At 37.9% G+C, this 12318-nt stretch overlaps 1 protein-coding gene across 5 annotated transcripts in view; it reads left to right on the top strand.

Annotated features, from left to right (window-relative positions):
- KHDRBS2 (KH RNA binding domain containing, signal transduction associated 2) overlaps positions 1–12318 on the top strand; it is a 445746-nt gene that overhangs the window by 371769 nt on the left and 61659 nt on the right. For all 5 annotated transcript variants that reach the window (XR_012628034.1, XR_012628036.1, XR_012628035.1 and 2 more), the window contains exon 7: positions 3131–3213. Coding sequence is in view for 2 of the 5 variants with exons in the window: in XM_074861784.1 (XP_074717885.1) it covers positions 3131–3213 (83 nt within the window). In the remaining 3 variants the exon portion in view is untranslated. The remainder of the gene's footprint in view (positions 1–3130; positions 3214–12318) is intronic.

Genomic DNA, 12318 nt, shown 5'->3' with positions numbered 1-12318 from the left:
CAAAGAACTCTGAAGATTTAGGGCAACACTTTCTTCCCCTTCACTGAAACTGGGTGGCTTGACCCTATCAACATTTCATACAAGTTTTCTAATATTCTGATGAACATGGAGATGGATTCTGCAGTGGCAGAGATTGATCAGATCAGGCCCAAAGTCGCTTTATCTGAGATAGATCTCCTTGAAAAGCACAGACGTCAATTAAAAGGCGTTACGTGCAGAATAGAATTCTAAGTGTTATACATATATATGTGAAGATTTCTGGTGAAATAAATAAAATTGTAGAAATTATGGAAGAAAAAATGTCATATTCAAAACACTGACAGCACGGGTAACCAATCCTTTCTCCTTCAGTGAGGTGAGGATACAACACTAGTAACTTGGATTCTCTAAGAGGACAGGTCTGTTCCTATCAGCATACATATACAGAACGTTTATCAGTTTAATATGGTTTGCTTGTTTGTTTTTAATATAGAGACAATAGACCTAGAGAGTGCATGAAGGTGTCTGACTACTGCCAAGTAAAAGATTGCACTGCATTTGGAGAGGGTGTCCTGGGTTCCGGTCTCTGGATTTATACAGAACTGTTCTTGGGAGTACCATCTTCATCACACACATAGCGCAGAATATGTGAATTTGAACATCCTCAAACTCATAGCTTCTGGGTCTTTACAGAGTCTACATGGGAGCTGGGTGTTTCATCTCTCAAAATGTGCATGCAGGAAATACTTTCAAACATTAAAGTTTTAGGTGCTGGGGAGCTGAAGAGAAGAAAAATGACAGTGAGTTTGAGGCACTTTAAAGATGTGAAAGGAGCTATTTTGGATCTCGATTCTAGATGCCTAAAGGCTTCTTTGGGACAAGGGTGTCTGGGTACAATACACCATATTAAACTTTGGAAAAATGCTAGTATGTACCTTAGATAAATAGTTCACCTGTAGGATTAGAAGATAGTTCTCATACGGATTGACACAAATAAGAGAACATTATCCAAAAATACTTGTTTTTTATTAAAAAGACATTGTGCTTTTTAACTCTGTCTCTGTTTTCCAACCATTCCACTTGAACCATTTGCACTGTATTGACCTGCTCTGAGCCTTTAGGGAGGCTGTTAAAATCTGTAACATGAACCCACAGAAATGTCAAATAGGAACAAGTATTCTCTGCCCTGCTGGTGCTGAATGTTGATCCACCTCAGGCATCAAGAAACTAAGAGAGCTAATTTGTAATTGTTGCTTTTCCTGTTCTCTTATATGGTGCGTAAGCATGCTGAAATGTCTTTCCTCCAGCTATTCATCTTTATATAGGAACTTGGATCACTCTCATCTTCACAGTAGCAGGATCCTGCCCAGTAGCATACTAATCGATGTGACTAGCATTTGTCTCCTGTGGTTCATTGTTTCTCTCATCCTGTCCCCAGAAGCAAGATTGTGTATTTAGCTATATAATGTTAAATACATCACTGTAGTCTGCAGGGATATGTACTTAACTGTACTTTTCCCTATGAGTTTATACTAATGAAGGCAAGTCAAACTGGTGCACTTCCACCTAAAATGGAAGATGACAAGGTGTGTGTAGACTTCAGATTCTGGGGGAGGCCATTCTGCAGTCTCAAAATGGGAGTCTCCCTCCTGTCCAGAAAAGCTTTCCCTCACTGCAAGCTGATGCTGGTGCCTGAGAAGTGGAGTCACCATCCAAAGTCCTGTCCTTCCTTCAGCCCATGCAGCACCCCAGGGGGGAAGTTTCCCACCTGGAATCCACACTCACCCTCACTGCTGGGCAGGAGACCAGAAGGACAGGCAAATTTAATATGCTTGACTGAAGGAGACATAACTGAATGTTTCCTCCTTTGAATGTTTTCTTTAAATCGTTGAGTACCAGTGAAGTCCAGTTCAAAACCATTATGGAGTTTAACGAGCAGAAATAATGAAGTACCAAACTTAACACTGTAGTTTGCATGGTTATGATGGTGTAGCAGAGTGATTGTTTATGGGACTGCTGTTATTTTGGAACTGCCTCATGCTGTCCCGTCTACCCCAACCTAACGAAACTTTGCATAGCTTGTGGGGGGGTGCCTTCTGCCGTAATTGATATTAAGTCAAAGATTTTTAAGGTCCCTAGTTCCTTTAGCACTTCCCATAACAGGCAAATTTTCTTGTGACTACGAAATGTTCAGTTTCTATTTAACTAAAAATATTGGCTCCCAAAATTTATAGAGAAAAAAAAAGTTTCCATACAGCATTTCTTGCCTACTGTGTTATCCTGTCATATGAAAAGAACATATCAAAAGTTATCTCCTGTATAATCTCTTTATTTATTTATTATCTGGTTCCTGAGCACTCTTTGGTTCAGAGGCAACTACAATGGATCGTAATTGCCCATGGCTCCCTCAGCAGACAATTCAGTCATTAGACAAACTGAACCACCTTCTAAAGTTAACTTGTGTCTCTCTAGCTTAGGCAGACGGAGCAGTTGTCTGAGCCCTTCAGTTAGAATTAGAACCCTCAAGTTAGATGGGAGGAACCTGTATTAAAGTGTTCATTAACTTGTCACAGAAAAGCATGCTTTTAAAAAGAGTGGGATGTTCAGTGAAGGAAAAGGTGCTTACTGTAAGTTATTTATAAAAATCATAACCCATTACTTCCTTTACAAACATGCCCAAATATTGTTTCTCACAGGTTGTTTGGTGGCTTTTTCTTAAATAGACTGAATAGTATGATCTTATCCCAATAACATTCTTAATAATGTTGTACAGTCAATACAATTTTCCTGCCATATGTTCATTTCACCTATAGCTATTTATGGAACCATTTCTATAACAAATTGCTAGGAAATTATTGTTTTCATTATCATTCATCTGTATTCTACATAGATCCCACCAAAGCACTGTAGTTTGGACTATACCACAGTTTATCAATTAATAAACTGAATTCTTAAATGAGTAACTGATTTCTTTACCCTTGCAATGTACAGGTTGTTCTTCATGATTCACAGTCCTCATCAGTAGGCTGAGTGCTTTACATAACACTGGGCAAACAAGACACATATATGCTGATGCAAGTTACTGTGACAGCTTGATAATATGCTTTGATTTATCACTCTTCTAAGCTGTGGTGTTCTATTTTTCCCTTAGGGATACGATGATGGATATGGGGGTGACTATGATGATCCAAGCTATGAGGCATATGATAACAGTTATGCCACCCAAACACAAAGGTAAGCATTTGTAATTTTACATTAATTTTCAAAGAATGCTTTTTTTCTCTTAGCTTTTCATGTAAATTTCCTGGTTTATTTTCCACATTAAATTCTACAAAATCTCACAGTAGTTACAAAAGCTGTCAAAAACTAATAATGGCAGAGTTTATATACAGAATTATTAATATTAAGCAAAAATGCAAGCAGCTATACTTTTAAAACTGTGTAAATTAAGTGTATTATTTTTTAAAAAGCAAGTGATTACATCATTTTCCTATCTGATGTCATTCTGAACTTGTTTGTGCAATTTTTTTTCCTTTACTAGTGCAAAGTTGTCAAGGGCATCTCATATTTATGGCTTTTACAATGTTTTGGGCAAAACGAGAAGGAAATAAAAAAAAAATATATGGTGGTAAATACCTGCCACTGGTCGGCATCCACCAGCTAAACTATAGAAGGGAATTGCATGCCTGAAGTAAGGCTGAAACTGTCTGTTTTCAGCAAACTACTTTCTTATCAACTCTCAGAATTGATAAAAGCAACCAAATTTGGAAATTTATTTTATCTCCTTACTGTGTGCAAAAAAGGGAAAATTACATTCACATCTTTTATGATTTGTGTCACTAAAATGAGGCAACAAAAATAATCACTTTTTGTATACACCACAAGCACTCATATATTAATTTGACAGTTGGTTCATATTTATTAAGTATGGAATGACATCTTTTTCACAGTTAAACTGAAGGATAGAAGGGTGCTTCAGCCAATTATTCAGAAAATGCTCTTATGATTTGCTAAGTATACATCTAAGATTGTGGAAAGGCAAATGAAATTTTAACAAGACACAGATTTTAACTGAGTTAGTGTGACTCTTACTGGGCAAGAAAGAGATATAAACATACAGAGTTCTGCACTCCAAAGACCAGAGGACCTTCAACTTGCTTTTTATTTAACCGTCTTTTTTGTTGAATGCTTTGCTGATGAAAGTGCCTGTCAGAATTACATTCAGCTCCAGAACTGCTGTAGTGAGCGGCACCTGAGGTCGTAAAAAATACTTTGTAAGCACTGTTATAACCAGTGAAGTATATTTAAAAGGATTTGTCACACCTAAATGTGAACCCCATCAATTATACTTTAACAACAGTTCAAGTAATTATACATTACTATCTGCACCCATCACGTCATTGTGTAGGTAGATATTCTTGTCAAATGTACTCCAACTTTTTTAAAAAGATTCAGCCCATCTTTTGCTACAATAGCAAATTGTCACAGGAGATATTGCCTATGGTGTAAAAATAATAATTAGTTGGAAATCTCTCTGCTATGACATTGCTTTGTATCATCTGAATTACCCTGTAATTTCTTTGCAAGTTGATGTCCCAGGTAACTAAATGACAAACATATCAAGTTTGTGAGGAGTGTATCAATCTAGAACTGGCAGTGATAATTTGACTCAAGAAAGAAAACCTATAGTCATGTAATTTTGTCAATTAAACAGCTGTTTAGTCATCAGATATGTTTTCTACTAACATGAGCTACCTCCAGGATACCTAATCTGTTCAAAATCTGCAACTAAAACATTTCCTTCTGTAATATATGGCAGGACATGCAGTCATATTTACCCATGTTGAGTGGCACTGAATGCCGCAAGTAGTCTACTGATTTCAAAGAGAGCACTTTCAGAACAACACACTTCTCATTTTGAAGATTTAAAGAGACCATTAGCTATGCAATTTGGATTTCTGTACCTTATTGGCCATTTAGCTTCACAAAAATGTCTCTCTACTGAACCAAAATAATACAATACAATGAAATAGCATGACCAAAATATTTGGTTAGATGTATATTTCAAAGAGTTTTCTCCCAGTCTCAGATCTTGGTTATTAGTGTACTCCAATCATATGAGCAAGTCATATCATGCACACACCTAACAAAGAAGATGAGTAGTACTGCTTCAAAGTACTTATCCATCTCATCCATTGTGCAATTTACAGCAAAAAGAATAACAAAAACTTGTAGACAATGTCTGTGCTCTGTGAAAAAAGTATCATTACTGCTCTCTGCAGGGATTGACTGAAATTCTAAAGCAAGAGACAAGAAAAAATTGCAGTTAGTGGCTTAATGCAGAGAGATTTCTGTTCACATTAAGGGCAGAGTTTCCACTTGCTTTTCATGGCTTCGTAAGGAATCAATATGGAAATTCTTAGAGAAGATACAAACTCTTGTCTGACTGTCTTTCTCACCATGCATGTTGATCAAGCCTTCGTTGCTTCAAATAGAAGAATGTGTTGGGGTGTGGACAGACAGGATGGGATAGATGGGCTGAATGCAAGCTGAATTCAGTGTGCTTTAGAGCAGAGCACATAGTTAAGTCATGCCTTGTTCCCCTACTCAGCCAATGCACAGAGTGAAGATAGTGTTTGGGCGGTCTGCCACCACTACCCTTGTTACCTATACCTTTGTCTTCCAGACCTTATCACTACTCCCTATTTTCTCACCAGAGACTTTCTGCCCATACATATTCCTTCTCAGGGCCCTTAGTGCTTCATTGCCCAAGAGGTCTGAGTTAGACTTTTCTGTAAATTGGGCTTTGCCAACAGCAGAGAAAATGAGCACGCTATCAACATATACCACTGTGCTACAACACAGGATTATGATTTAGTAGAAGGACCACTACAAATACCAAGCCCCAAGATCATCCAGATGCAAGTAGAGATAAATGCTGTACTTTTGTGCACAATTATCTGAAGATTTGTACTAAAAGTCAGGGACAGTGTTGCAGGCCCAGAAACACATTTTGTATAGATCTTTCTCTAATGAACTCTACCACACCCACCCTTCCAGACAGAGGGCTCTGTCCTCATGACAGCAGTCTGATTTTTAGGCTGAAAATAGGGGGGGGGGGGGGTGTCACTTGCAGAAGAGATCATGACAGAGTCTCAGGATCCTACTGAAATGAAACCAACAGTAAGTCTGCATCACTAAATGAGCTAAGAGGCACTTCAAGAGCACTTTGAAAAGGACACAATAAGCAACTTGAAGAAAGAGAACAGCAGGACCCTCACTGTGGTAAGCCACCTGGACCATATTATGTTTGGGGAGACTTATTTTAGGAAGGAGAGAATTATGGACTATGACAAATACAGTCTATATTGCATGAGGTATGTCTTGCTTTCACTAACAGAAGCTGTATTTCTAAAGCCACCTGGTGTCTATAACCATTATTTACAAGATTCTATGAAAAACTACAGGTTTAGCAAGGACATTTAAAAACCCTGGTCATTTTAGAAATTTGTTCATACTAATGTCAAAATACAGTTTTTAAGGTAAATAGAATGAAATCTTTGTCCAGTGTCAAAGAGAACAAGGAAACAACCATTTCAGTGGGCAGAGACAGACATCAGATCTGACATACTTCCCATGAGCAATGTTGCACCGCACTTTGAATTTCTTCATCAGACCTCTTTTTCCTCTCTCCTCCTCTCCCTTCCATACAGTGTGAAGATGGCTTTCAGTGATAAGTATATCTGTCTGTCCAGACACACCAAGAGATATTTAGTAGTTGTTAAGTTTGTACACTACTCCCTAGGCACTTGGGACTTGGGCAAAGAAGACTCAGACCCATTTCTGACAGCTAGATTTACCTCCTGAATCTCTAGTCTGACAATATTGGTTAGACCTGTAAATCCTAGACATGCTATTCAGAAGTAAAAATCCCTTTCTGAATATCATTGCCATCCATGCTCCTCACCATAGCCTGTTCACATGTGTCAATGGTGAAGTGTAGAAGGGAGGTAAGGGAAAGAATTAGCCTGACGTTCTGAAACAGCAGCATCACATCTCAGCAACCAGTTAGTATCCATCTAAGTTCTCCACTCCCCTCACACTTGGTACTTAAAAACTTGTAATAAGTATATTCTCGTTGTCTAACAGGATTGTCATTAAACAAAATTACTATCACTGTACAGGTGTATAGCTAGACTCAACCCTCACCTGTGAGCCATTCTATCAGATGCTGCCCAATTTCCATTACTAAGGTAGATGTCGTTCCTGTGCAGGCCTGTAAAGTTATGCTGCTTTTCCACTTTTTGATGATTCTTAGCAGTTCAAGCACACTGATATTCTCAATGGCTTCTTACCTTCAAACCACTTTGGAACATGTGGTGGCAACCATTCTTTCTTCCCATTCCCATTCAGATATTGATTTAAAGAAATAAATATGATTTTTACAGGGCAACAAGAAAGTCCATAAAACAAAACTCCAAAATGGTAGAAGTATCCATTCCAACTCAGCTGTAACACAGAAGATGTTGGAAAATCCTATTAGCTTTCAAAGTATAAGACACTTTTTTATTTTCTTAGCAGGAACTTTTAAGTCTGTTGAACCAACACCACTGCCCAGGATTCATGGGCTGAGAACACTAGATCACCAGGAGAAAAAGATGAAAAGTTTTGTGAGAGTATCTACAAGATCTGTCTCTTTGGTTACTCAGAGGTTGGTAGGGGATCAGACTATACCACACGCAAAGTGTGACCAAACTTCTCAGCCAAGACCAACAGAGTAATTTTGCAGAAGTGGATCTGTTGCTGATGAATCAGCTCAGAACCATGATGGTCAGCAGAGCCATCTTCAGCTCTGCTACCACATATATAGCCCTCCACTGATCTTTGTGTCTTTGTCAGCACCAGCAGCTTCATTTCAAAGGTACCATGTCTCACAGCCAAAAGAGATACTAAGGACATCTGGGACTGACTGGCCAATCGCAGGATGAACCAATCCAACCATATGTAGTGTGAACAATTGTGCCTGACAGGGAAAAGCAAAGGAAGTAAATGATTGTCCACTGAAGCTTAAAATTTAGGTTTCATATAATTTCCCTTTTCCACAGTGTCAGGCACGAACCCTCACATCAGTTAGTTCTTGTTTTTGTGAACAGGTAGTTGGTACATTGGCAATGACTTCCAGGGCTGGTTGGTTGGCTTGTTCTGTCTTTTATTCTGTCTGGCTTTTGTTAAAACAAAGTTCAGCTGCAAAGTGAGTTGCTGAGTGGGTGCTTACTAAAGAAAGAATAGTCTGTGACTCCCATCCTGGGCTAGAAATAGACTTGAAAATATCAGAAAACCTGTAACATACTGACAAGAAGAATAAATAATTCAGTAATAAATGATAGATGAAAATAGTGCAAATCATTACTGTTACAGATGCCATCCCACGGTGACATAGGCCTTCTCATGGCATATCTTCATCTATGCTGTAACTGCAAGATGACATAGGTAAACAGCATTTCTTCTGCATGCCTGGACCCAGCCTCGCTAATGACAGTAACCCAAATTTAGGGCCTTGAAGCAATTCTTGGCAAAATATTTATTCTTAATCTTGCAAATAGTTTATGTAATGCTATAAGTAACAGTCCTCTGGATACATATTCCATGCTGGTATGTCCCATTTTGGGGCAATGACTTCTTTTTAGTTTGTCAAACGCACACTGCACACTCATCCTGCATCTGCTAAGCAAACAACCAGATTTTTGTTTCTGATAAAGAAATGCATATTACAGACCATATCATGTCTGAACTTCCTCTCTAAGAAATTAATGATAGTACAGACTCTAAATCATAACATAAAGAAAGATGACATTAATTCATCTGAAATAAATTCTAAGGTTTTACATGATCTGAAGGCTTACACACACTGTGTTATGTAACTGCCAAAATGAAATTAGAGGACTGAAGAGAGAAAGGAAAGGTGCAGTATCAGAGAAATTCAAGTTGACTGGCTGTCCTGGTTTTGGCTGGGATAGAGTTAACTTTCTTCCTAGTAGCTGGTACAGTGCTGTATTTTGGATTTAGTATGAGAATAATGTTGATAACAGACTGATGTTTTCATGGTTGCTAAGTAGCACTTATCCTGTCAAGGATTTTTTGGTTTCCCATGCTCTGCCGGTAAGGAGGTTCACAAGAAGCTGGGAGGGAGCATGGCCAGGACAGCTGACCCAAACTAACCAAAGGGATAATCCATACCATAGAATGTCATGCTCAGTATATAAACTGGGGGAGCTGGCCAGGAGATGCCGATGGCTGCTCAGGGACTGGCTGAGCATCAGTCAGCAAGGGGTGAGCAATTGCATTGTGCATCACTTGTCTTTCTTGGGGTTTATTTCTCTCTCTTTTTGTTACCTTCCTTTTAATTACTACTACTATTATTATTATTATTATTATTTAATTTTATTTCATTTCTATTATGAAACTGTTCTTATGTCAACCCACGAGTTTTACTTTTTTTCTTTCCAATTCTCCTCCCCATCCAACCGGGGGGAGAGGGAAGGAAGTGAGTGAGTGGCTGCGTGGTGCTTAGTTGCTAGTTGGCATTAAACCATGACACAGGCATAGCTTTCATCTGGCTGAATTATATTTAATTCAAAAGATATCATTATCTGTTGTTAATACCTTTAGCTGTGCTGTCATATACAAAGTCCCATTGGGCTCCTATTTCTCAATGCTAGTAACAAAAATATAATGACAAAAACAAGCTTCGGGTCATATATGTTGCCTATGTATGTCCACTTTCCCACTATGGCAGATAGTTGCTATGACCATATCAATGTAGTAGTAACCCAGTGACTATATATTCATAGCAATACCTATCAATTCAACCTGTAATAAGCTCTTCAATTCTGATTCACATTCTTATAATGACTCAGACCCACTGAACATTTCAAGAGCATATTCAAGCATTGAGACTGAATATATGAAGTTACTGACTTTGAAAAGAAACTGTTTCCCTGGTTATTCTTGTTTCTGTTGACAAGTTCATGCTATCTACTGTACGGCTTGTGTTTACAGTTCCTTCTTCTGCAGTGTGGGCTGCTAGCACAGGAGGTTTAGGGATCACTTACTTGTTTCTGATCTGATATGCAGGAGTGTAACATGGACCACAGTTCAGCCCATGTCACTTATGTGGCTTACAGTACAAGCACTTCAGTGCAGAGACATGCTGCAAAATTATTTAGGAAGTAAAGCAAAGAATATTTTATCCAGTTGAATATCCAGTAACTATTTACATCAGCAGTGTATGCTTACCTGAGCTCCAGTTCATCCTGGTTACCCTTGCTCGACCTCCACATATCAAGACTTTGTATGCACATCTGTTTCCAAAGATGAGTTCTTCACACACAGTGTTGCAAGTAAAGTAACACTTTCAGACTAGTACACTAGTAAAGACAGCAGTACATAGTTCTGCTGGGCATACGTGTTCTTTGATGAACCCTACCCAATGGACTATTCTTCTCTCCAAGCTCCTTTTTGGATTCAGCAAAGAATTATGTCCCTATGTTCCAGTAACAGAAATTTAGTATTAGCATTAGAAGGGAGTGAAGAATAGTAATACAGGACTAAGAGTGCTTAGTAATCTCTATCACCATAGATTTTAAAACTACATTAGACAAATTTCAGTAAAGAATCATGTAAATAATTTTGTGTGCTTATAGGTAGATGAAATGATCTAAGTGACATCTTAAAGTCCCTTCTAGCTGTATTTTCTGTTACCTTTTCCCCTTTTTATTCATGCATGACTAGGTTTACTTCAAGATAACAGCATGGGATAATCTAACTGGACTAAGGAAGCTGTTTTATTACAAGTAAAAAGAAAATAATCCCATTTCAAACTCTGTTTTGATTTGTGGGATGTTTATAACCGATAGAAATCCTTTTAGGAACAATTAAAGCAAATCTGATGTTTCAAGCACTAAAAAAATAAATGTCTTTTTAATAAAGTAGGCTACTGACTTTCATATGTTTTTCATGTTACATTAAATTATAGTATATAATTCTAGTCCATTCCTTAAGGATGATCTCATAATAAAGATATCAGATCTTAATTTTTCACAGGTAGCATTTTCATCTAGATACACAAATGTAAACAAACTGAAGACTATAATACATCTCATAATACAATACAATGCAGCACTGGATGAACCTTCTGGTTTAGACTGTTTCCTTACTTATGCTGAAAAGGGGCAAAATTCATTAGGGGAAAAAAGTCTGAGATACAAATGTATCAAGAGACTGAAGAGTTATATTAGTTTTATTTGCCAATACAAAGGAAATTAATGGCTAACTCATGTAAAACATAAATTATCTTAGATGCTCGTTTTGGTTTCAAGTATTGACATAGACTTCTTATAACAGTGCCAGGGTACATACAATAGTTAGTGCAAGTTACAACACAAAACCTGTTTTGTCAGTCTTCTCACTGACATCTGTAGTCATGAGAAGAATAAAATAAGTCTGCCACGAATCTGCAAGAATGACTGCTAAAAACCTTCTGCTGTGGATCTAAGGGACAGATAGCAGCAGCATTCAGATTGTTCATAACTTTTACTGATATGATAACTGTCTTGAAACCACCCAGTTTAGAAGCCACCTTTGTCCTTGTAAGTGATGTAAGCACATTCATTCCTTAGCATCACTGTAAAGTCTAGAAGTCCCAGTAGCTGATCAGCACGTTACTGTGCTAGAGTTGTACAACTGAAAAGTTTATGCATTCTTCAAAGATCTTTGAGTCAAAATTCCTGAAAAGGTTCTACCTGAATGACAGAAATTATTCTTATATTCCATTTTGTGCAGAAGCTTTTTTGTTAAAATTTGAAGGAGAACTTGATTGAAGACTTCTCAAAATCTAATTAGAACTGTTACTTGAGAAAACCATTGCCAGTAACAAATGGCTGTTGTACAGCAGATAAGTTCTGATCCCTGTTTCTGGATTCAATCTTCACATGACAGCTATCAGTTTACTTACCAGCTGATAGACATTTAGGGTGGGCGGAGAAGCCTGGCAGACTTCTAGTAAGTTCCTTTCTCTTACCAATGTCTCTAGTGTGTTTGTACCTACCACTTGTACCTACCACTTGTTCAGTGTTCCATGAGGTGTCCAAATATCTACCCTCCCTCCAACTGAATCCCCAGCTATAAGGCTGTGGAGGGATTTCCAAGCAAAAGATGGCAGAAATACTCAGGGTAGAAGTAAGATCTTCGGCTGTTTAATTGAATACCAAAGAACTAGGGAACAAATATTTCTGAAGAGTCTTAAGACAAAGAGTTGCCATTGAGAAACGCACAATCATA

This window comes from Strix uralensis, chromosome 3, assembly GCF_047716275.1.
Source record: "Strix uralensis isolate ZFMK-TIS-50842 chromosome 3, bStrUra1, whole genome shotgun sequence".
Taxonomy (NCBI): domain Eukaryota; kingdom Metazoa; phylum Chordata; class Aves; order Strigiformes; family Strigidae; genus Strix; species Strix uralensis.
Note: the sequence above shows the minus strand (reverse complement) of the source record. Positions and strands in the feature narration are given on the sequence as shown.